The sequence below is a fragment of the Phalacrocorax carbo genome, chromosome 5 (genome assembly GCF_963921805.1).
Source record: "Phalacrocorax carbo chromosome 5, bPhaCar2.1, whole genome shotgun sequence".
Classification (NCBI taxonomy): Eukaryota; Metazoa; Chordata; class Aves; order Suliformes; family Phalacrocoracidae; genus Phalacrocorax; species Phalacrocorax carbo.
This window is the reverse complement of record NC_087517.1, coordinates 7,357,762-7,384,084: the sequence shown is the minus strand read 5'-3', so window position 1 is coordinate 7,384,084 and position 26,323 is coordinate 7,357,762. Positions and strand designations below refer to the sequence as shown.

At 39.8% G+C, this 26,323-nt stretch overlaps 1 protein-coding gene across 2 annotated transcripts in view; it reads left to right on the top strand.

Moving 5' to 3' along the window:
• The window catches only part of THSD7B (thrombospondin type 1 domain containing 7B), a 336,705-nt gene that overhangs the window by 216,442 nt on the left and 93,940 nt on the right, over positions 1 to 26,323 (top strand). For both annotated transcript variants that reach the window (XM_064451039.1, XM_064451040.1), the window contains exons 14-15: positions 16,453 to 16,647; positions 20,806 to 21,069. In XM_064451039.1, the coding sequence (XP_064307109.1) occupies positions 16,453 to 16,647; positions 20,806 to 21,069 (459 nt within the window). The remainder of the gene's footprint in view (positions 1 to 16,452; positions 16,648 to 20,805; positions 21,070 to 26,323) is intronic.

The following is a 26,323-nucleotide window of genomic DNA, read 5'->3' as shown; positions in this document are numbered from 1 at the left end:
GCAGGCGATTGTTGTTTGCTATTTCTTCAATGTTTTTGTAGGGGTAGTAGATTTTGTGTTGATAAAGGTTAATTTGATTTTGGGAGGCGATTACGTATAACTTGTTTGTTTGGGGTTGTTACTGAAGACTCCCACCGTAATTGTAATGGAAGGTATTTCAACTTCATTTTAAACATATATGATAAAAAGGGAGATAAGCATTTGAAACATTAAAGAGTTAAATATTTCCTCACTTCTTCACAATCTTTGCTCATTCTTTTGCTGGGAGAGGACTGTCAATCTCGTGTCTTTTAACTTAAATGTAATCTGTGTCCCTACTTCCAGCGTACACTTATTTTTTCCAGGATCATTTTATATAGCAGCATGAAATGGGCTTCTGTTATCTTAGCCAATGTAGAATACAAGTGCAAAGCATCATATGAATCTCAGCTTATTTTGTGTGTTTACTGTACTGGAAGATCTTGTAGTCTCATCAGGACTTCTCATTTATTGATAGCAGACACATCAGTATTGGCAGCTCCTCTTGTTTTTCTTTTCATTAGAAAAAAATGCTGCATTTATTAAGTTGAGTAGAGAAAAAAAAAAGATTACTTTCTGTGTTTATAGTTCATATGGGTACACAATTCTCATCACACCCAGGAGATAATATTGTGGTTTGGGGTGGGGTTTTTTAAGCTTCACTGTATTTTTACAGTTCTATGAGTACTTAGGACACTGGGTTAATAGTTAAAATAGCCGTTTTGTGCATTCCTTCATTATTTTCAACAACTTATTTTTTTCATCTTGGTGTAGTCAGTAACTTTATCAGTAGTACTTTTCAATACTTTTTTTTTACATTTTGACAAATCCAATTTTGTTAATCATACATCTTCAATATGTGATATTTAATTTAGTATTATTCTGTTACTTTTGATCCCTACATGGAAGGCTGTCGGGATGTCTTTGGTTCACACACCTAACGCTTTATGAGATAAAAAAGTAAGTAATTCAAGCTTTGTAGTCTGTGTGCTACATAATGACCTAGTCATAATTTTTGAATCGACTGTCAACGTGTATTAAATCAGAGCATCTATTTGAAACAGTATTATTTCATAAGCTGCATTTGACAGTTCATTATCTTATCTGTGAGAACTCCTTTCTTCCTTCATCTCGCCTCAAAAACAATATCCCTGCAATTGAACTTTTGGTAAAAGTCAAGGTCACAGCATTGGAATAAACTTATATGTGGGAATTGCCTGTCTTCTCATTGAAAAAGCGAGTAAATCAAAAGTACTGATATGGTAATCTAAATCTACAGTATGTTCTCTTGCCTTTTATTGAAACTAAAGGATAGGAAGTTTTATTGACTTTTAAAAACTGTTCTTAGTTTTATTGACTTTTAAAAACTGTTCTTAGTGAAACTTCCTTGAGAAAGTTTCTTGATAAATCTATATAGATTTAATCCTGCACTTAACAAAAAAAAATTCAGGAAATTGCAGTAATTTATAAGAGAGATATATGTATATAAACCTACAAGGGATTGATTTTATCTATATATTTAGGTAGAAGTGTGATGTCTGCATAAATTAACCAAGGAAATTATTTCCAAGTTTTCTGAAGAAGCACACAAATACCTTTTGTTTTTTGTGGGGTCCATTCCTCAGAGAGGGCTGGGGAAGAAGGGAGTATTTTAGTCAGAAATCCAGACACCCACACAACCCCCTGATTTATAATTTTCTCATAGAACAAACATCAGGAAAGGGACTGTCTTCATGTGGAAGATTGATGCTGTTTGGTTTCTTTCGATTATAGGAGGGTGGAAAACATCTTTGCTTTTGATTATACAAACTATAGCTAATATACAATGTAATGAGAGAAATTTTCTGGGAAATCCATTTCAATTTGTGAACTAATTTTGGTTTGATGTTCTTGTAGGTTGTATTACTAATTTATCAAAAAATCTTTAGAATATATAAATTTTTAATTCTTTTATTAAGTGTTGCTAAAAGTTAGTTTTGTAACCTCTTAATGTTTCCAATAACTTCAGGTTCAGCTTCTAATTTGAAATTATGCAGTTGAAGAATATAGTTCTTTTTTCATACTTTTGAACAATAGTGTTTATTTGACTTTTGACCTATTGAGACAAATCATTCAATGAGTCCTAAAGTTTATATTCCAAACTTTGAAGGTTATTTCTAACACAGATTATAAGGGCTTTCTTAGTACTTCTCCGTTGCTAAGGGAATCACAGAGTCCTGTGGGGGTGGCATCACCTTCATGGCAATTTTCTTAAGTTTGCATCCTTTTTTACATCCTTTGGCATTGTGTCACGGTTTAGCCCCAGTCAGCAACCAAGCACCACACAGCTGCGCACTCACCCCCCCGCTCCGCTGACATGGGGGAGACAATCTGAAGAGTGAAAGTAAGAAAACTTGTGGGTTGAGATCAGTTTAATAATTGAAATAAAATAATAATTATTAAAAATTGGAATGAAAAGGAAAACAACAAGAGAGAGGGAAGCAAAACCAAGGAAAAACAAGGGATGCAGCTGCTCACCACCCACCAACTGATGCCCAGCCAGTCCCCGAGCAGCGATTGCTCCCCCGCCCGCCAACTCCCCCCCAGTTCATATACTGGGCATGACATCACATGGTATGGAATATCCCTTTGGCCAGCTGGGGTCAGCTGTCCTGGCTGTGCCCCCTCCACTCCCGGCTTCTTGTGCCCCCGGCAGAGCATGGGAAGCTGCAAAAGTCCTTGGCTAGCGTAAGCACTGCCTTAACAACAACTAAAACATGAGTATGTTATCAACATTATTCTCATACTAAATCCAAACCACAGCACTATAGCAGCTACTAGGAAGAAAATTAACTCTATCCCAGCTGAAACCAGGACACAGAGCTCGGGGTAAGAGGGATGGGAGCAGGCTGCTGCCCTGCTGCCAGAGGGACCTATAGCTGCCTTCATGTGCTTGTGGGAATGGTGAGCTGCTCACCACGTTGTCTGGAGGAACTGTGGTCAGGATCCTAGTTTTTCTACCTTAATTCCTGACATGGCTTCAAATTCTGCTCACTTGTTATGTGGTAAGACTGGTACATTCAGCAACTGAAAGCCTTTGTGGAGTATTTCAACAACAGGGCACATTATTCTTTACTGAACTTTTAACAGATCTTTAGTAGATAATCTTGGCTTCTATATACAGGTTTTATCCTTCTATTACAAAATCCCACTGCTATCCTATTTTTCAGCTATAAAATACAAAATAAAACTGATACTCATTCCTTTAGGGTGATTCCTTCCAAGGACTGCTTTTCCCAAGTTTTCCCCATCTGTTGTGCAGAGCTCAGCTCTCCAAGCTGTCCCACCACAAACTTCCCAGCTTCTTCCCCATTTCTGCCCTTGCCTTTCCTGGCTGGTGATGCACCCCTGGGACATAGCCTGTGCTTTGGGTCCAGTCATGGGTCCCTCTCAGTTTGGCTGTACTGATCACACAGCTTTCCTGAAATGACAGGAGTTAGGAGCCTGAGGGCCTGATCCTCACTGGGGAACAGAGGCATGCTTGGAGTTGAGTGAGGGGTTGCTGGGCTCTCCCAGCCCTCGCTGCATCCTCTCAGGCTCTGATTCCCGTTCAAATTCTTTATTCTTTGTCTGTGTTACATCCTTTTCATGGCTGGGTCTTTCATTGTCATTTTGAACCATGGGAAAAAATATTTTCAGATGCTGGCTCTTGTTTAATTCTCTCTTTCCTGATTTTTGTTTTACATACACATCAATGAGATCTGCTGATGTTGGGTGAAGAGGCAGAAAAATAAAAATCAAAGTTGCTTCCAAGGATCCTCCTTGTCCTTATTTGTTGAATCAAATTTTCCAGCTTAATTGGTTTCTCCTGTTTTCCTCGTTGGCTGTGACCTTATAGGGCCTGAATGAAAGTGCTCGTTTTCATTGCTTCTAGTATTTTCTTGCTAAATTGCTCATTAATTTACAGTGAAGGACTGATATATTACACACACCCACACCCTGCCCCTGCCATCCTTCCCCGTTAGTGTTGATCTACTGAAGAGTACGTTACCTTGAAGAGGTTTTTTTTTTTTTGGGGGGGGACACCTTTAAATTCCTTCTCCCCCCGCCCCGAAATGAATTTTGCATTATTCTGAGTAAGAAAAAACGTGGATGAAATCTTGGTATTTAATAATGTATTGCCAGAACCTCATGGCATAAAGTTTAGTAGCTAGACCAATATTTAAGCTGTTGAGCAGCGTTATTGCTCTACTAAATGTCGTCACTTCACACATCTCTCTGCAAGACCTACTTTTGCCTCAGGCTGTAAATGGAAGATGAGATTTTATTATAAGTCTCCTGGATTAGGTACACAGGAACCACGTTGGTTGACATTGGCTTTGATATATGTGAGCAAAAGTGTATATAGTCGTTTTTGCTATGTATCCATTCTAGAAGTTAATGAACTGATAAGATATAACCCTGGAGCATGGGTCTTCAAATAGGACAAGGCAAAGGTTTAAAGAGAAATTGAGACAAAGGTCTGATGCGATGAATGATCTAGAAATGGCAAAATACCAGTGCAATATTTTAGAGATTCTCGCAGTTCTGCATAACCATACAATCTTAATTTATTTGGCTGTGCCATGTCAAACTTGCTTATAGAAACAAATTTCTATGAATTTGTGGTGTGCTGTATTTATACTTTCATTACAGTAACAGCAAGAGTTGGTCTCCCAAGTACAGCACATTTCTATGGAAAGTTGCCTTTCCTTTGGGCTTCTGATGAATTAAAAAGCTGCTATTTACTGTTGCTTTGAAATACACACTTAAAATTCCAAATATCAGTTCTCTCTTCTGAAAAGGAGATGTGATGTGAATCTTGATGGATTTTCAAAGTATTTAGTTGGTTTTGCATTGAATTTTATTTCCTAAGTAACTTATTTTAAATTGGAAGAATTAATTACCACTTTGGGAAATTTTGGAAGCCCCTCTGATTACGTTTCCTTGGTTTTAAGGGAAATAGCAGTCCTGGGTATATTGGCCATAAGTGTTCCTTCTCCAGGAAACAAAGGGCCAGATGTTCTTCTGAGCTTCATGTCACTGAGGTCAGGTCTCAGGTCTGAGAGGCATGCTAAGGATATATAGATGTAAGTGGTGGGTCCACTGTTGTGGCACTGGTGGAATATGAAGAGCCACCTCCCCCAGAGGTGCCCTCAGGTTACTGTCTCTTCTTATGTTTGCATGGGCTCTTGTTTTCCTGATTTTTTTTTTAAAGAATATTTTCTAAGAAGTCAGGATAAATAAACATAAACCACCTCTGCAAAATTTTACTCCAAGCTACTTTCCAAAGATGACCTGCCTCTGCTTTAAGTGCTCCTCATTTTAAGCATGATTTTCTCTGATCTTGTAATGACAGTTGGCAGAAACCTTCTGCAGCAAGAAAGATTCACGCATAGAGCAATTTAATGGGAGAAACTGCTCTGAGCTCCAGCAAAGATGAACAAAACTTCCTAGGTGAAAAGAGGGAATAAGATGAGTATCAAACCAGTGATTTGTTATAGCTGAGATTAAAATGGTTTGTACTGGAAAGACTGTAATATAAGAAAATGTAGTGTAGTATCCCATTCAGCTCTACCTTGGGGTTAGCAAGAATGAAGCATGTGAAGAACAGCCTAAAATACTAATAATGTTCCAGCAGGATTGAAAGCATTTCTAGTTCTCATGCAATTTACTTTCTGTTGTATTAATTTGTTTTTATGGTATTTGATTGTTTTTTTGATTAAACAAAGCATAAATTATATGATATGAACCGATGGTAAAGAAGTCACAAGAGAACTTTTTGTGTCCAAATATTGTATCTGTAATATACATGAACAATCCTATAGTAATCAATCAGTGTTTGGATTGTGTAATTGCTTTAGAAATGAATGCTTGCAAACAAATGCTTCACTCATAGATACTAAAAAGAAAGTGTAATAAGATCTGTTCTTTTCCTCTTGAAATAAACGTGAGTTTTCCCATTGTTTCAGCAGGAATACAATCTGCTTTATAATCCTCACTCAATTATAACAGTTTGGTACAAATTCAAGGACAGTAGCAGCAGCTAAACAAGAAATGTTGTTTCCTTTTTTTTTTTTTGCGCCTATAAAAAAGGAAGAGAAGATCATCATAAGAAAAACATAGCGTACTGTAAGATATCTCCCTTTGAATCTTCTCTGATCTTCTACCTTGTTTTTAAGAGACTAGAAGGGGAAAGCAAATAGTCCCTTTAGATCTGTTAGCTTCAAAAGAAGAGTAAAAAGAAATGTACTAGCAGTGAGAATGGTCTCAACAACAAACATAAGGAAAGATGAATGTAATTATTTTTATTATTCTTAAGAGGCAAACCTATTGGAACTCCTTTGCTCACACAAAAAAGTTGATTTAACACGACCCAGCGGAAATACCAATTCTTATACTTACAGGAATCAGGGTCCTTTATACGCACTATATAGAAATATATCCTTTGGTATCTTGGACTCCGTCTCTTCTGGGGAAGTTGGGTTTTTGGTTTTGTTTCTATTTTTTTTTTCCTGCTAAAGAAAGGATGCCCTGAGGTAGGGTTTCTGTAAAACACTTTTTCCCTGCACACTAGAAATGTTTAGGAAGAAGTATAAAAAGCCTTTCTGTATGCATAATTTGTACATTATGTATACACGTATGAGAGTCCCACATATCAGAGTATGACTTTGCTCTTACTGGGATTCAAATCTGTGTACTTAGGTTTCCTACTGGGCAGTCTCCTGAAAAGCCCCAAACATTTGATTTCTCAAGGTTGTGTGTGGGAATTTTTTCACAATTTCTGCCTCTCTCACCTTTAATCCAAGCACAGTGCCTTTACTGTACTTAGGCTGTGCTGACCCTCCAGTCTCAAGTACAGTATATTTTGTCTCACAAGGTAGACAATATTATATGACAGCTGAAAGATACTTAATTTAGATAACATGAATTATTTGAGCGTGCATTTTTATTAGCTTCAGTCAAAGTAGATTTAGTTGTTTTATCAGTTTTAAGCTGGAGATGAGTAGCCAGACTTCAGACCTCAAAGTGTTTAGCATTCTTATCTCCTCTTCAGTGATAGTTGAAGTGGAAAGTTTTATGCAGGACCATATCTGCAAAATCCATTGGTACTTGAGAAAAATTTAACAGCAGTTTCTGAGTGGAATGTAGAAAGTGATGAGGGGGGTCTCAAAATTTCCATGTTACTACTTTCTGAATTGCAGTTTTGGTCTTTGATAAAGACGACAAGTCCGTATGCTGTAAAATGCTAGGATTGCCTGATGTCTGGAAAAGCACGGTTAATTAAAATAAAGATAAATGGAAGAGGCCACCTTCTAGTCTTATTTCACACCAGTCCAAATCTGCATCTCTTTACTGAGGGGCAACAGCATAGGCAGCATTTTGCAGGCAGTAGTCTCAGGAAGCTTTTGATAATTTCAGAGAAACTTGTTTATTCTCCCTTAAATGTTAGCCGTGTGGCCAGGCAGTGAGCAAATACAAATTTTGGAGAAAATGGAATTAATCCACCCCAATGCAACTACATACAACCCCTTTCTATCATGAAGAGACCTATGCAGTGGAAGGTTAATTTATGCTATTTTATGTGGGACTTAGAGCATGCCTGGTGGGATGGGATTTGGGCATAGACAACAGAATTAATTGGTGGAGGGGAAGAACCAGCAGGTGGGAGCAGGAGGCGTCAGGATGAGTTGAAACGTTGTTGAAGGGCCCGTATGTCCTGTGTCCACAGTGACTTAGTTGCTGGTCCCTGACTGGCCAAGAGCAGCAAGGAGTTTTGAATGCCAGAATGAGAAGAGCCAGAGCTGGGGAGAGGGGAGCTGAGGAGGAAGGGTAGATTAAAATCTTTAGGTTTTACTTTGGACCATAATATTTTAAATATAATGTTGGGGAAGTTGTAAATATGTCAATGTGTTGGTGTTATGTTCTGGATTTAGTATCTACTCTTCACTGTAAAGGGACAGATGGAGTGAAATGGCAGAGTGCCTGCCTTCCAGAGCAAGACTTTCAAATGTATTTTCCTAAACCAACATAATGCAATGTTTTCTAATGCACAGTTATATGAAAGATGATACAAATGGGTAATTTTGTCAAACCCAATACCAAAAAAATTCAGATTGACATGTACATTTGACTGGACAAGTTTTCAGCGCTGTCTTCTGAGACCTTGCTAAGGTTGGGTTTGCCATGTGAGGAGCTGGCTGTAGCGTTGAGCTCTCTGCTGCCATTTTGTGAAAGATGACCATGGGGTGCTACCAAAAACTGGACCTGGCTGGAATAAAACAGGCTGCATAAGATTTTAAGTTTATCCAGCTATCACTAAAAACGCTGGCTTGTGAGTATATGACTGAGGCAAAGCTGTCAAAAGAAAGTCAGTGCTTTCTTAGTCAGCTAAGTGATTTTCCAACTTGAGTTACTAGAAACACTGTAAACGTTGTATTTGTTTTCCATTTTCTCTCTCTTTTGTTATTTGGCATGTATGATTCTCTTTATTTACTCTGTTCTCAGTGTCTGTGTATATAAAAGGATGTCAGTTTTGTTTTCAAGTTGTGCTATAAATAATTCATCTTAAATATAACTTGATGATAGGTGCTACAAATAAATTGAACTCCATTTTAGTAATTGTGGGCCACAGAAAGAGGGAAAAAGGAAGCATATTTTTGTATTTTGTTACATTCTCTGAAAGGAGCAGAAGCATAATTTCTATCATTAATCATCTAATGCACTTCCATTGATTTTCTTTTTAATAGAAAATGAAAGTAAAAGCAATTCAAAACCTATAATAAAGTTAGGGGGAAAAAAGGTAAAAATTGTGAGAGTCCTTAGACTGATTGCATAATGTAGAAGCACTCAGAGTGCAGTTATTCACTGGCCAAAGTAAATTTGAACCATTAAAAAATCATATTATTTTGTCTTTCTAGCCAGGCAGAGGGTGAACCACTTGCAATAAGAAAACACTTGTATGAAAATGAAAATGGTGCTAGACATTAATGTATCAGTCCCATGTTCTGCATTCAGTGTGTGGGTGGGAGGAGGAATGGCATTTATAGCAATGCATTTCTTTCCTCCTTCTTACACAGTGGGCAGTGTTGGTTCACAGATGAGGCAGAATTAAAACACCAAGTCACATAGCTTGGCAAAATTGACATGTACAGCTCAATTCTTTCAGTGATTCAAATCATATATTCCCAACTAAATAATCAATAGCCTCATCCATAAGTATCAAAGAAAATTGTACCCTAAGAAAATGGAACCGAGTTGAGTCCAGTTTCGGGCACTAAATGACAGAAGTCAGCCTGTGCTGATTTTACTGGTTTAATACACAGCCCTGGACATGTTTAATCCCTTTCAGACAAACTGATCTGTTCTCACGCTTGCGCTGCAGTGTTAGCTGAGAAGCTCTGGGCCATAGAGATTGAAAGGCATGGGAGGGACGTGCACCTCTGGTACGCAGACCTTGTGTACAGACCTCTTTATCCCTTTCCAGCTGGTGAACGATGATGACCCGTAGCTGCAGGGGAAGCCTATGGTCGGGTCTGACACACGCGTGTGGGGTGGCTGCCCAGGCTGGGGCACGGCTGTGGCTGCACTGGAGGTGACCTCCCACCACCCTGGCCCCCAGAAGGCTGCAGCTGGGGCTCCTTTTCTGAGGCCTCTATACCTAGATTAACCTGTCTTTCTCCCCATGTACATGTCTTATTGTGGGAACGCTGCAGAGAGAAACCAATGCAAAGAGCAGCTAAACCATGGACCTTTAGGTTGAGGAGGATCTTCAGTTTTGCATGCTTTTTTTTCTTCCCTTCTAATTCTATCCCAACCTTCTCCCCTTTCCCTTGTTACAGCCTCTTCTCCATGCTAATGCTTTGTACCCAACTTTTCCACCCAATTCTTCCCTGACCTCTTTTAATGCAAATCATTTCAGTTGCTTTTCTTTATCTTTACAGTTGATATTTACCATCTTTATTGCTTCCCAACCTCATCTCAGGCTCCTCTTGTTTGTTTATGGTGCACGTTGGTTGGGGGCTGTGTTTATTCAGTGCTCTTGTTTGCTCTGTGGCATTTGTTAGCCCTTTAGCACTACTGTCAATATCATTAATAATTACAAAATGGGAAACTGGTGATCTTGGAGCCAGTTTCCCTGCTGCATAACTAGTTGTTCCAGCTCTTCCTCAGTTATTTTTATGAGATTTGTGTCTGCGATGTCCTTCCTGGCATCATTTGTTCTTTTCGTCAGACTTATTTTTAATGGTTATCTTCTGGTTTGCTTCTGTTAAGTGCAAACTTTGGATGCACCTCACTTCATTAATGGAAGTGCTGCTGTATCCAGGGAGGGGGTCGCAGTGGTGAGCTTAAGCGTATACTTTTGTCCTTACAGAACAGGGCCTTAGACTTAAACCTGAGTCTCAGCAAAACCTTATCTTATGTCTTCTATTATGTTTGCCTTTGGTCTCCTTCTGTAATTAGGGGTTGGGCTAACATACCAAGAATAACGTAAATATTCCATCTGGGATTTTGGAGAAACCTGTTATAAGTATGAAGGAATATCAATATAGAAAATAAATGAGGTCATCGTGAGTTATGGGACTGTGCTTATAGTCAGCAAGTCTGGATCCTTAAAGTTATTTTCTTCTTTTTTCCTAACAGATTATTCCTGAACTTCATTTTCACTTATCGTTAGTGGTACCTGTAAGAAATTATATATTATCTTGTTACATTGAGGGGTAATGAGAATAATTGTGCAACATAAAATGAGATTTTTCTGAACAATGTGAAGGTAAACAGCTACGTTAAAATAATTCCATTGACTTCACATGCTGGCTTTGATTTTGTACACATTCCCAGGATTTGAAGCCAGAGAAGATAATTACATCATCATGTCTACACGTCTTGTCTAGCCTCATAGGTCATCCCATTGTTCCTGTACGAAGTCCAGCCATTTGATTTACACTATCGCATAGCTTTAGTTTTAGTGTTTTGCCTGAGTGTACCTTCCTGGAATTATCAGACTTTTTGTTCAGATGTTCTAATGACATTTAATTCCAGAGTTTTGAAACCACTAATTTAGGTTTCCCAAATTGAAGTGCTATGGTGCAGTATAATTTTACTGGTTGGTAGTTGATATTCTCACTCTTCAGCTTCTTACCCTTTGGAAACTCTTGAAATGCGTTTTTAAAGGAGAATTGATTATAACTTTGGTAAATGAATATGATTACCAAGACTGTCTGTAATTGGTTTTTTACTTAAGAGGAACTATATTTATGTTATCTTTCCTTATTGGGTGCAATGCTATGCCTATAATATTCCTTTCTCAATACACTCCTTTTGTTAGGACTGTCTGTAGCACTGTTAAGTCAGGCCTGTGCCTACTGAGAGCACTTGAGTTCCCCTGTGTTGCTGCTGACATGCTGCTTTGGTGGTGGTGTAACATCGTCTAAGGATGCATTCAGTGCCTCTGCAATTTGACAGCATAGAAACGTTTGATTTCGCCGTGTAAAAGTTTATAGAAGTGTCTGCTATTTACTTTTAATTTAAGATAAATGTAGTTAAAGAATATAGCTTCCATATGCTTCCGCGTGCCATATGCTAAGATGATGGCATACAAACATACTCTTGTGGGTGTAAGTACAAAACAAGAAGACAGAGACAGTCGTACTGATTATCTCGTTAGCAGTCCTTGTTCATATCCTGACAGGACCTTGTACCAGCAGAAAGGGAAATTTCCTCCCAAAACCATACATTTAACACTTACGTCTTGAAGCAAGGTGGTTGCATCTGCAGCTATTTTCAGTGCTCATGGTAATTGTTAACTTTTGTTAGGGCCTTAACAGGTGTATCCGTGCTGTCTCTTAAACAACTCCAGCCCTGCCCTGGAAGAAAGATATTTTCTTTTAGCATTTTAAACCTGGTTACCTTTCCGTTTAATTCATCATTTTAATTTTGTCGTTATGAGAGAAGGTGTACTTTTTTGTGTGCCAGCCATTGTTTTATATCAACAGAACTGCATTGAACTGTCATCCCGCAGCTTGGCCCCAAGTGTTTAATTCCAGTTTGGTGGCATTGACTGGTGGTAATAAGAAAGAATAGCGTGAGATCAAAAGGAAATCCTGCATTTCCCCTCTTTGTGGGAATCAATATTATAGTTTGAAACCCTTTATCTGGCAGTGTCCTGTTATTAGCTATTTCTATTCATATATTTGTGTCTATTTTAAATGCTGCAGAGATAGTAGAAATCACACATTATGTCTAGGAGGGATCTATCGTTACTACGTGATTTCCACACACACACGCGCACACACACCCCCTTAGTGCATAGGGCTGCAAATGGACCGCATTTGCCCTCCGGTGGTATCCCTCTTAAAAAAAAAAAAGAGATGTTGACATAGCAGAAATGGGTTTGCGGTATGAGTTTATTTAAAACCATTGTGACAGAACTGAGGATTACGGGGAAGTATTTTTTATGCAACATAAACCAGACATGAACCAAACCAATCAGTAGTTTGAAACCATCGAGGATAAATTTTCTAACTTTCCTGAAGGTCCACTGAAAACAAATTTGTCTCATTCTATTTCCATAAGTGCCTGTATTTGAAAATATTTTTCTCTTAAAAGTTAAAGCTAACTTAACTGGGAAATAAGTTTGCAGCAGGCAGGAATGAGGTGACTAGCTCCTGCATGAGCCACTGGAGTGGATCTGGCAGCTCTGCTGCTTCCTGTCTGGCCCTTCTCAATCCATTAAAATGCCCTAATAGGCTTTTGTTTTATTATTTAATTTATTTTAGCAGTTCATGCTGCTCACCTCAAACATAGTTGTGAGCATGTAGCAGAAATCCTGCCATTTCTTATGACTGACATGCTGTAAAGATCAGGCCCATTAAGCTCAGGCTTTTGAAGATAATTCAGTTCAAACTGAAGAAGTCACACATTGGCATTGTCTTTGAAGATGTTTGCAGACTCTTGAGTAGAAATGAATTGCCTCCTAATATGACTGAACTGCACCATACTGCTTAGGCCAGGCGAGGAGGTGTGGGGTTTTGGTGTGTAAGGGTACCGGGTGTTCATGGCTGGCATTTTATTTTGTGCGTGTAAAACAAGAAGTACCTGCTCTGCCAGCAGAGGGACGCAGCTGCCAGTTGGGTCACCAAAGAGGCGCTCGTCTGGGCCCACCAGCTTAGTAATAGCACCATTGGCACCGATAAGAGCAAAAGTCCAGGAGACTGGGAAGCAAGCGGAACGTTTGCTCTTCAGGTAGTATTTTAGGCATCAGAAAAGGTTTTTGGATTCCTTGCTCTTTGGCCTCTGCCTGCTCTCCTTGCTGACACCGAGGCTTTGTTGCTCTGTCAGGAATGACCAGACTGAGTTACGAGGATCTGCACTTATAAAAATTCCTGAAGCGGAGAAGAGAAGCAGTTCTGTGTTTTCAACCACCTGCCTGTCCCTCATCACCTCACAGGGAGATCCTCCTCCCCTCCTCCTTTAGGTCTCATGTCCCTTACTAGACTGTCCATTATATTTTTGTCTTTTCAACTCCTTCTTGTCTCCATGCTTATACATGTATAATCCACTATATTGTTTGTTGTTGTAATTTAACTTTCCTCTACCTATGTTTACTATTGCCACTAATTTCTTTAAGCTCCATGATGTCTGTCAAATATTTACACCGATTTCATATGCCCTTATGTATCTATCACTTCTAGCATGTAAATAGACTCAGCGAACTCAGTGCGTTAGTTGTATGCTCAAAATTAAGGACATTTGTGTAGAAGATCAGGCCATTAAATAATAACTCATTTTAGCATGGAGCGTCTGGTTTAACATTGAGATTTAGAAGTTCCATCACTTGTGTTGCCATTAATAAATGTCATGAATGAATTGTGGTCTTCTGACAGATAGTAGTAAACATTGCAACATGATGGTTTATAATGCAATTGCAAATGCTGCTTCATGGGGCTGGCAGCGTAGGCTATTGTTCACTTCCCTGCAGACACCAGCAGTTGTAGCGATGCTGAGAAGACGGTTTGCATACACTTGGCCGTACTTCACGTGGACACGTTTGTGCTGCCAGATCTTTGGTGTCCTTGCTGAAGGTAATGAGGCTACATGGACCTTGGGCATCCGAGTCTATTACTTGTTTAACCTTCCTGGAAAGGGCAATTACCCCGCTTTCCCGTACAGAGTGGTGACCTCTGTCCTTGCGCTCTCGTAATTGAGAAGGGGAATGTCTCCAGGTTTCTGACTGCCGGAGTTGAGAGATAGGAAGGGTCACAAGGATTGAAAGTGAAAGGCAAGGATCAGCAATTTAGAGGTAGTTATTAATATGCTGATTTACTGTCACTCGAGTCTAAAGAGACTTTTAGCGATCGCTTGCCTTTTGCATGTTCTTCAAAATGCTGATTTTTTTCCTTAGAAAACTAATTACATTTTAATAAGATTTTTTTTTTTTATTTCCAGGTGGTTGCCAACCCATCCCTTGCTCCCATACAGTACTGTAGTTAAAAAACAAAAATCATGTGTATTCATTGAAAAGTTACACCCCAGTAAATCCTTTAACTGTAAGAAAACAGAGTTATTTTTCCCTTTTTCTTCACGCATTCCTAGTTACATTACATTCTGGCAACAAGGAAAAATATATGCAGCTTCAAAAACATGAATTATTTAGGAATCTCCATAAAATAATATCACAGGTTGTTAAAGTTATATAATAAAATCTGGATTAAATCGTTTCATCTTCTGTAGCTTTATGATACAATGTGTGGACTTGCCTGAAATCAGAGAGCCTGACATGACTAAACTCTTGGGACCAAATTTAATCCCTAACTCTGTCCCTGACTTTATTACTTTAATCAAGTCACGGCCTATCTTTACTTTGGTTAACCTAAAATGTAGGATATAAATAGCCTATAATCTTGGAGATTCTGTGAGAATTAATTATTATTATTAATTATTATTATTAATTATTATTATTAATTATTATTAATTATTATGAAATGGAAGGCTCCGTGATGTGCAGGCTATTTTTATTTATTATAATTACTTATTATTAATTCACTGAAACTTTAGCTAGTTTTATTAGAGGCTTCCTGTGATTCAGATTTATACATTAATACTTTTGTCCTCCATCATGGCTGTTCAGTGCCATTATCCACCCTGAAAAATTAATCAATACTGTACAAAAAAGGACAGGGCTGTTGAAGGAAAAGGGCATTGACTTAAAATAAAACTGGGGGGAAATCAGTGCATCTAAGTCCTGGGCTGTGTTCTTGCAAACGCCGTTTGACTCTTGCCTGGCCCCAAAGGCATCTATGTCCAAATTCAGAGACCTCAGCCCCAGCCCAGCCCTGTGCCTGTTGTTTCCTATTGCCATGGCCCAGTCATAGAGACCTGGTAAACCTTTGGGCAGGGGACCAGAGAAATGCACTGCATTTGAATGTGGGCTGCAGCCTTGATAGTGCTGTGTGTGAGGGTGAAGCTCGGTACGGGCACAGGGGCTCTGCTTGTGCCCATGTGCGAAGCACTTCAGGTTGGATGGAGCTCGGCAGAGTGATGCTGTCCTCAGCTGAGACCTACAGAGTAGTTATGTTTTGTGGTTTTTTTTTCTGTTAATGGACACATTCAGTAGTGCTCTTATAGCAAGCTATAGTGCACCATAAAAGCAGGCGTCTAGTAAAGTGCAGTACCCCTTTCTATCATGTCTGCAGGCTGAATGCTCGTGCCCTTCCTCCTAAACATATCCACTTATGCAAGAAACTCAAAGGTTCAGATGGCCAGAGAGCAGGAGAGCACAAGGGGTAGCACAATGTTTAGGGAACTCATTTGGAGGGGGCAGACCTGGTGTTTATACCTTGCAGCAAGAAGCATTTAGCTGTAGCATCCGCTGCTCAGACAGAGCAGAGGTCACGCTCTCTATGGGAAAGCTGCTCAGACAGTTGGTCCCTTCATCTGAAATATGGAAAAGGTGGCAGTTTTGGAGAAAGAAGCTTTCTTTTATATTTTTAATTTTTTTTTTCCACTTTGAAGCTGTTTCAGTTCCACGGGTAATGTGTGCATCACAGCTTGGCCATCCTGGCCTCAACCAAATATGCTTTATGGCACACAGCCGCAGTATTCTTTTCATGTTTAGGCATACAATGTATCATTGGTTAAACTGTTACCTCACCCCCTAAAATGACTGCCTCCTTGAGAATATTGAATTTATATTGTCATTTAGATAACACACTGCTCAAATAAGAATGTGTCTTTATGGTTTTGTGAAGCTTTTAGCACATCTTTGAGTGACGCATGAATAACAACCTAAAAATAAATCAGCTTTATCCTATTAACCCAGGAAAGTGAATCTTGCCTAGAACACAAGTACTGACTGCCTAGAGTATAATGGAATATATATAAGAATATAAAGATTTCTGTGCCTTTGCTTTTCAGCTGTTACGTGCTTGTCGGAGCACGACGACTCTGCCGATGTCAGTGACTGCATGCGATGGGCAGGAGCTATGCCGTCTCTTGTACAGGAGTGTCTCGTTCCCTGCAAAGATGACTGCACATTTACCCCTTGGTCTAAATTTACAGCATGCTCGTTTGACTGTGAATCAACTAGAAGTAGGAGACGGTCACTCACAGGTATAATCTTTTATAGTATTTTTCTGATGGTGATACTTGTGAACAATGCTTCTCAGATGTTGATGGACTCATGTTGGGGTTGTGCGAAAATCCAGACAGAGTAGTTGTCCTCCCTAGCTGATTTTTGATCTGATACTGATCACTGCCTGCTTTATGCACATGCATTTCAGTATGAGAAGAGTGCAGAAAAACTCAGTGGTGGAAAGCCATTTTTAGACATAAACCGAATAAAACAGTGACCATGCATTGTGCAAGTTTATCTGACCTATTAGTCTGGGAAGCTTGCAGGAAATGTGTATAGAAGAATAAAAATCAGTGTGATTTTCTGTTTAAGGCTGTTGAAATCTGCATGAAGTTTAAAGCTGGGAGTCTTGTGCTCAGCAGAATCCAGTAGTTCAACAGGGAAAATTAATATCATGAATAAAGAAAAAACAATATCGTTAAAACAGTTTTGTTTGATCCTTTATATATGTTCATTAAGCACTCTAGTCCAAACCATTTCATGGAACAGTCTCCCATACTTGCTGTTATGGTTTGTTATTATGTTATTTGAATGCTGACCAAACTGAAAAGCTTTAAAGACCTATAACACCAATAGTTTGGAGCTGCTTTTTTGTGAGGAGTTGTCTTCCTCCCGCCCCCCACACATAGCTAAATCAAATCAAAATGAATTACACTGTTTTCAGAAGGTTTACAAGAAATTTACAGCTTTTCATATTTCTGTATTGTGTGTGAGAGCTATGGTGTAGCTGGCTTGAGTTTGCTCCATTAATGGAGTTGAAACTTCAGAGACTTCTGCTATGGAGTAAAATACTAACATTGCTGTAAAAATATCTACTGTGATAGTGCCTGGGAGCGGAATGGCAGCAAAGTATGGTGGCTACCACTGCTCCGTCCTAGACTGCCTTGCACCTGGCTTCATGGCTAGCTTGTTACTCAGTTTGTTACTGTTGGAATGACCCAAGCTAACAATTACCATGTACAGGCATACTGGCGTCAAGCTGTCATTCATAGTATGGCTCATTAAAGGATAAAGATTTCTCTTTTACATAAAAATAATTATTATACAATGCTGTATTGTTTCTGCCAAAGAGCGTATTCTGAAATGTTTTCTATATTGATGCCTGTATGTTTATAGTAGTAGAAATCCTGTATCCCTATCAGAATAAGAGGTGCCTGATCTTACAAAAATTATATATATAAGTGAATACTTACTTCCAGGTAGTTTTAAATCTGAATTTTCTTTATGATCGTCTGTGGCAGTTACAAAACAGTATGGTCCTACCTATCCCCTTTCTTACTCCATTCTACATCAGACATAGATCCGTTTAAGTAAGTGGACCAAAAGTGGTTTCTGATATCCAGGTTTTGATGGCTTGTCTCCTCACCCGCACTGCGTTTGTGACCAAACACCATCTGGCTCTCCCATGAGACCTTGCTGGGTTCCCTTTCTCCTGATGGGAAGGACCTCTTGGTCTCAGCCCGCTCCCAGCAAAGGCATCCCAAAGAGCAAGCGGTGAAGGTGCTGCAGGGGTGTCCTGGGTGACGCTGGGGTGGGGACAGCACAGCACCACAGAGAGCGGCGAGGGAGGACAAATCAGACATCGGTTTTGGTTTTGCCACGGTTCAAAAGGAGAAGTCGCTGAGATTAATGCTGACCTGTCTTTGCATAAAACTTCATGAAAGTTGGAGCTGGCTGAAAGTCTTGAAGAAATCTCATCCATGTGAACTCAGTAAAAGATTTAAGGAAAGTGCTGTTTGAGAAGTACTTCATGCTGTTAAGGCTCCTTTATCCATTTTTATTTCACCTTTCAGTACGCGTGCATAAATTGTACCTCCTTGTTCAACACAGCCTATGCCTGTGCTCAAGTGAATGCTTCGGCTTCATTATAAGAGTTCATTAACAATGTCATTTAGTGAGAATCTGCTAATTGTTTGCTAAGTATTTGCTTGCCTCCCACTCAGTTTTTAATAGTATTATTCATTTTACCCTGTAAGTAATCATAGACTCTACATATAAAATTAGTCATTACTTAAGAAGCAAAAGACTTATTACAGAACATATCAAAATTCAAAGTCATTATAATAAAAACAGTTTTTAGGTAAGTCTTTGGTTAATTAATATAGTCCGTTAATTCACTGAACTATGGATCCAATGTATTTTCTGTAGAAAGGTATATTTTTAATGTTTCATACAATTTTTATGTGTAGCATATACTACCTGATAATATTTAATGTATATAATATTTGTTAGTGTTCAGAAATTTAATTTAAAAAAGAAAATACTATTTAATGAAAGATATGTGTCCTTGAAAATTTTTGCAGCAGTATTTTTAATAGTAATTTCTAAAACAGTCTGGGAAGATGATAAGAATATCACCATCACTAATTCTAAAACTACTTCTTTGTGAAGAGTATGGGATGAACGTCACTTTTCCCCCCAAAACAGGGCTTTCATAGCAACTTCATTAGAAGGAAGATTTCTGCAAGAAAGGTGGGAGGGCAAGTTGGAAGAAAAGTGTTGTATAAGTGTGAGATTATTAGCATCCTTGCCTGTGTCTGATGTGCTTCATGTAATAATGGCAAAACATGGGCAAGTCCCAAATTCCCATGTTTACTAATACAATGCAGAGCATACAGCTGTACGTATAGACTGAGCTTGGGGCTCCTGTCAGCTTGTCAAACGTAAAATGCTGGAAATGCCACTAGAGAGCTCCCAATGTATTTAAAGCCTTTTAAAAGACTTTCTTTGAAGTATGTGGAGTTGTGCCTCTTATACCTTGCCTGGATTTGCTAATAAATATATATATATTAAAAATATGTACACACACACACAAATACGAAGATGCCAGCGCTATTTGATTTCTTTGTGTTTATTTTCCCTTTGTGCTGGCAAATTTTACATTCCCCAGAATTCTGGAAATACAATTTTGAAAGAGCTGGGTTTGGAAGGACAGGGACATTACGGGTTTGCCCCTCCCTTTGGAGCTGCATGTTTGTATGCAAGCAGGTATTGATGACAGCCAGCTTGTCCTCCTACTGACGTGTGGTGAAGTGACTCTTGGTTCCAGACTAGAAAGAGGGTTGTTGGGTTATATAACTTCTTTTTTTTTTTTAGTATCTTATTTGTGTGCAATACCAAAGAGAAAACACTTCTTTGGATCAAAGCTTTAAAAACTTTTTGCAGAATTAATTTTAGTGTGTCCAGGATGGCCAAGGAACATTTTGAGGATGGGATACAGATGTGGTTTGTTAGTGAAGATGAATTCTCCCCCTCTGTGCAGATGCCAAATGCAAAGACGTTGCTGAGCTCAGCCAGCATAAAGGCTGCTCCATGTTGGCTAGCCCATGCCAAGAAAAGTGCTGATTTTATCTTTAGAGGCTGTATACAGACCTTTGTTCCCTTGAGCAGTTGTAGGGATGCAGGGAGCATGAATTCTTGTACCTGGGACCTCTTCACAGTCCTAGAAGTCCTCCAGGAACACGGCACGGAGACTGCAGTTGCAGAGAGCTGTACCACAGAATTATTTGAATGCTGCTGCTTCCTGAAGCTGCTGAAAGAGCCTTCTTTTAAAGCCTGTTGAAGGAATGGAACAAAAGAAAACATTAAACCAGATATAACCATTGAAATGCTTTCCAGCCCTAATAGTTTACTTTGGATTATCTCTTCTGTTTTCTTCAAAGCATGGATTGTGTGCAAAGTGCATCTTTACCTAATTTGTAAAGTAGCCTCAAGGAAGAACTTGTGGCTAAAGTAGAGTCCTCTGGAAGTTGTCCTAGCAACCATTGATTGTGAGCAAATAGAGACAAAACAATCAATTTATTTTCATCAGATAATTAGAGAAAAATGATATTATATAAAATTACAAAGCGTTTTCTGGGCAGACCATTCCTAGAGTAAGACTTCGCATTTTGCTCCTTGCCCTACGCATCAAAACAGTATTTCCAAGTTTTCCAGTTGCCCCTGGAGATACATTGTCCCTGCACTCCAGAGCGCTGGCAGCAGGTAATAGATGCTTCGTAAACGTTCCTGGATATTAACATTCAGATTGTCTTGGTTCTAATGTGTTGAATTCATGCAAGTATAAATAATATGACGTGTTGTTATCAAAGATACCAGATGTTAAGCTAACGAACAGATTTCTGTGGTTGGAACAGGACGAAGCAGAAAGCGAGACAAATGCCAGAACACAGAAGTTTATCCTCAAGTTGAAACAGAGCTGTGCCCCTGCGAGGTGTTTACCTCCCAGCCCCATGGAAATTGGTCCGACTGCATTATCGGAGGAGGTACATCCGAGCCGCAGTTGGGAGAGCGATCCCACGGAGACGCCAAGGAGTGTGGCGAGGGTGTACGACTGCGAGCTATTGCCTGTTACGATAAGACCGGCAGACTCGTGGAACCATCTCGCTGTAGCAGTTCGGGTAAGGAGATTTAAAAAAGGGCACGGTGCATGTAAATAGCCCTTATGCTGAGCACAGTTATCCACTCAACGGTTCTTTTTGGAGCCTGTCGTAGGTGTGTACCTGTTTACTTGCTGGATTAAACAGCTTTCACAAGGTTGCCATGAGTGTTGAACACCGTTCTTCTGGTATCTTCTTTTCGCTCTTAATACTGAGATTTTCCTTAGTATAAGAGTTTGCTGGCATTCTACAAGGGAAATGAAGTAGAAGGGGGCTAAAGTTGGCTATGCTGTCAGAATACCAGGTGGATTTCTTTCATTTGTATTAAAATCCCATAAAAGTATAAGCTTAGGAGAAGAAGCAGCTATATTTCTATCAGCATTTTGTTTGAAGGTATTTCCTGCTTCAGCTTTTAATTGTTTTTATTTTAAATTTTGTATTCCTTTTCATTAAGTTTGGAGGTTTGTACGGTTGTTTTCAGTGAAGGAATCAGGAATTTTCTTGAGACAATCGTATTTAATTACAAAAGCCCTGTGATGTCACCTGCTGTCACTCCTGCCAAGTACACCTGACTTCAGCAGCCAGTGGTCTCATCCTTGCAATTTTGTGCCAGTCTCAGGCTCAAATTGAGACACGTGTATTCCAGCATCACTGCTTGCTGGGGCTCTGGGCTGTGGTTCTGTCCACTTACATTTCACATATAATAGGCTAGTGTATATCAAACAGAAATAGGGCAGAATTAGATGTAGAGCAAGCAGGAAATGTCATTTCATCTGGATCTTTTTTTCCAGTTTCCATGATTTGCACGATCACAATAATTACACTAAATCAATTTCTAGACAAAAGCCTTTACCTTAGGGGCAAATTCTGTACCTGTGCTGCCCCAAATCACAACTGCTCTCTCACTTACAGTCAAAAAGCTTAGGTCACCACACAAGGTGGTGTAATAACTTGGGAGACTGCTGGTGAGCTGTATGATGGGAGGGGGAGAAATAGTGTGTCAGGGGGAGACTAAGGAATACAACGGGAACCATTAATATTCCTGAGTATATAAAGGAGCAGAGAAAGAAGTAGGTCTGCTCTGTGGAGGGTCTTCAGGATGAGGATCAGCAGCCTGAGCCACATGTAATAAAAGGAAAAAAAAACCCACCCTAATGAAGTGATTCAGTCCTGGAGTGAATTCATCTCACAGCTGTTGATGGCTGTTCCAGCTGGCTGCACGGATTCATAAAGGAGCTTTCCGTGGTTTGTGTTTCAACAATGTGCTGTTGTACCAATTGATTATGCCTCTGTGGCCCATGAAGGAGGAATGCTATACCTTTCCCCCACAACATTACCTTTTCTTCGGCAAAAAGGGAGCTGTTGGGTTTTGAAAGGTGGGTTTGCCTGTGCCATGACTTGCTCTTTTGAAAAGCTCAGGGTTTTTATCACTATTAAAAAGAGGAGGTTGTCTGCGTGTGGGGCTTTTCTGAATAACCTTGAAGCCTGTTTTCTGTCAGTGATATTTATGTGGCATTTTTAATGGTCTGGCTTCTTGTAGGGAGTGGTAGCTCAAGGGTATTATTGTTGGTTTTCTTGTCTTCAGCTTTTTATCCGAGCAGAACTGATTGCAGCATGGCCCTGGCACAGGACCCATGTGAGAGGCCAGAGGGGTGGTCAGTACTGTACAGCAGTGCCCTGTGGTATGCCCTTCCTCCTACAGTCTATTTACAGAGCGCTCTGAAGACCCTTAGGTCTGGAAGTGGGATGTAGAAGAGGGGTGAGATATTTCCACCTTCTGGATACCCCTAAGAGTTCCCCTGAGGGTGAACTATTCATTTCCAGCCAGACCCCTGTTTAATATCCAGGATGTATAAGCTCCTAATCGCTACCCAGTGTCGGACACCTTCTGTTCCCTGCAAGGTGAGCGGAGAAGCAGCGTTGCCTCAGTCTCCAGAGAACACGAATTTTTCAGTGGCTTTGGGTGTAGTGCACAAAAGCGGGCAGAAAACTCCGTAGGCTCCACTTCCATCACTTGGGACCTGTCTTCCAACCAGAGCAGTTAAATGAAGATCAGCCCAATATTTATCGTCTCTAGAGCTGGGAGCTTTCAAAATGCACACGTTATTGAATTAGTGATAGAAACAAATCATTATCCAATTAATAATTAGCAGAATGTTATTCAACCATAATAGAGAAGAGCAAACTACAGAAGCATGCAGAATTGCTAAGCCCTGAGAAATTATTCATGACAGGTTGTTTTAAACAGCTCAGTTTGTCTTGTTCACAATTAGTATCAGGTGACCTTTTAACATTCGCTAGCTGACCGTATTTGTGGCTAATTAAGCCATTGCCTTATATATTGAATGCCAGTCACTGTGATAGTTAGACATTGTTCTTGCTTTATGAGCTGTGGGGGTAAGCGTGTTGCTCTTCTCTTTCTTTCGGGTCTTCTGACTTCTCTTTGTTTCCTGCCCTTTTCCTTTTGCAAGACAGTGCGCTTCCTTTCCCTTGAACCAGGACAAAAGTGAGAAGTTGTAAGACAGACCTCAGTTCTTTGCTGAGTCCTTTTGAAGAACTTCTACAAAGTGTAGAAGGACAGATGTAAGGATGGAAACTTTGCCTTGGAAGTAGATTTAAGTTTGTCCTAGGCTTGATAACACCATGAGTACAAGGTATAGGACAATAAAAATGGTATAGAACAGAATAGGTCTGTTTGTAGATTTTCTAGAGAGCAAACTTTGGGGTCTCACCTTCTCACAGCAATGATTTTCACTTTCCCTGACTGAAACCTGGCTGTTGAACTCACCACTTCAGTAGGATTTAGTTCACCCATGTCACTGTGACTTATTATGTGAATGTATCATAGTTATCAAGTGAATGTAGTATGAGTTTGAGTCTAATGTAGAAATTAGTCACTGCTCAGAGGGGTTCAGGGTCTGTTGCAAATAGAGATTTGTGGATCCTGCCAACTACGTCAGGTTGTCGCAGAAGAGAGACTGAGAGCACATACCACTCGAGAGAAGCAAAAGTATATATTTTATTAATGTATTACAAGTTAAGTAAATTAGTTAGTGGTTCAACAAGGTTTGATGGCAAGGTTTACTTGATTATTTACTGCCTGGAGAACAGGGTCAGACAAACTGTCAGGGAAACCTTCCCATTGAGTCACAAAGTTCAGAAAGGACCCCCTTGCTTTCTAAACTCCCTCTCAGAGAGGAGTCTAGGGGTGGCTGGATCCAATCCTAGTCCCAGGCTTGTTCAGTGGTTTATATCTAAAGGATTTTGTGTACACAATCAATTCTTTATATCATGTAGCTAAGTTTTCAAAGTTCAGCATGCTATTAACCACTTGCCGAGCATCTTGTTATGGCAATGTACCACTCAGCCTCAAGGAGTAACCTTGAGAGGCACCCCAACTCAAGGGGAGATCCCGTCGTGCAGCCCTGCTGCCGTGCAGGAGATCTCAAAGCGCTCTTGGGCATCTCGCTATTTATGGGGGTAAGATGACCGGCTCATAGTCATACCTACATACCAGCTGCAGATACTAGTTTCTGCCAAGTGTGGCCTAAGTCGGATATTAATTACTGCTCTGGTTAGGTGGACAAGGACGCACATCTGTAAATTAGCTCTCAGCTATTGTGTGCTTATCTGTTTACCAGTACTCCACTTTGAGCTGCACATGGCCATCGTGACCAGGTGCATCTTATCACAACTGCCACTGGTACTTATCACATGAGCAGAGCCAGGGGCAAAAGATCAGGTGAGGGGGAGCACACCACCACAGGGTCCAAGGCCTTGATCTTACATTGGGTTTTGTGAGAAATTCTGCATTTGCAACTTTGGGGGAGGGAGGGGCCTTCAAACCAAAAACATATTAAAGTTTGTTCATCTGTGTTTGTAAGCAGTCTAGACTCCAACTCTCCTAAGCCTATTATCTGCAAATACATTAACCCTTTAAGCATACCTTTTCAATAGGAAATGGATTTTTTTTGCCATTGATGTAGTTATTGCATACAGAGTATCCCAAGATACAAAAGCATTCCAGCTTTGACTTAGCAGAAATGAACTATTAGCTTCCCTGGTCTTCTATGGTTTCTACTTTGGGCCTGTCAGGACCTGAGTCCTGGGCTGGAGGGACCTCTGCCCTGACCCAGCACAGCAGAGCACAGATTGTGTGAGCACTCTGGGTCAACTGTAGTGGGTACACAGGTCACACCTTGACTAATTTACCTATCCTCACTGCAGTTTAATCATGGGATAGCTCATGATCATTAGGTCTGATAAGTTAAAAAATCAAATCCCAGACTTTGGTGCAGAAAAGAATAAAACTCAAACCTTTTCTCTGATGTCCATAAAAAACACACCGTAGCTTTTATTTTCATGACTGGCTTTTGTGATTAGTGTACTGCTTTATTTTAGTGGTGTTGTCATTTTCCTTGATGGCCCATTCAATAAGCTCAAGAAATGCATGACCTGTAGCTTCCAAACTGAACTAATCCTTTTTTCCTGTATTTGGTTCACGCGTCTTTTCCTTTAATTTGGAAATGCACTTATGAAATTATGGATAGAGGTAACTATCTCTTAACTCCATTACAAAAATGTAATTGATAATTTGCCTTAATTCATCTTCCTGTCAGAAGACTGGATTATATTGCGCTCAGCTCACCGCTAGTCCAGAGGGTCTCCATTCTCTGGCTGGTGTTTGGAGCATCCTCTTTGGACATGAAATTGTCCTCTTAATTGCAGTTCATTTGCTTCTGAATCTGCCATCTGAGTTCCTCGTACTATTTTTGAGTTTCCACCTCCTTTGTTTTGAATTATTTCATGTAGTTCCTTTGCCTCTCTTTTTTGTGTGCTGTGCGAACAGTGTTTTTTTAATCTTAGAAGAACATAGGGTGCCTCATCTGTTCCAAATCAAAGGCTGGAGATTTCTCTGCTCTTGCATAGAGGTTCTGCTTTTGATCCAACTGGAGATTTATGAAAAGCAGGAATTTATGAAGAGTGCTTATACTATTCAAATTCTGCTGTGCTCGCAACAACAGGAACCTGGAAGACACAACAGACAAATAGATCCTGGCTTTAAATCACAGAGCAGTTACCTTCAACATACAGCCACCTTAAAAAGCTTTAATTATCTGTAAATTTATGAAGGGCACGGCAGGGGTGCTCATATACAAACAGTGCAGGGTTTTGTTGTACGTTGTTTAGTTGTAGGTGGGCAAATCAAAGAGGACTGGGGTTGCTCAGAGGGTTCCCCAGCATCTGTTGATGCAGGGGTGTCATTTGGTTCCTC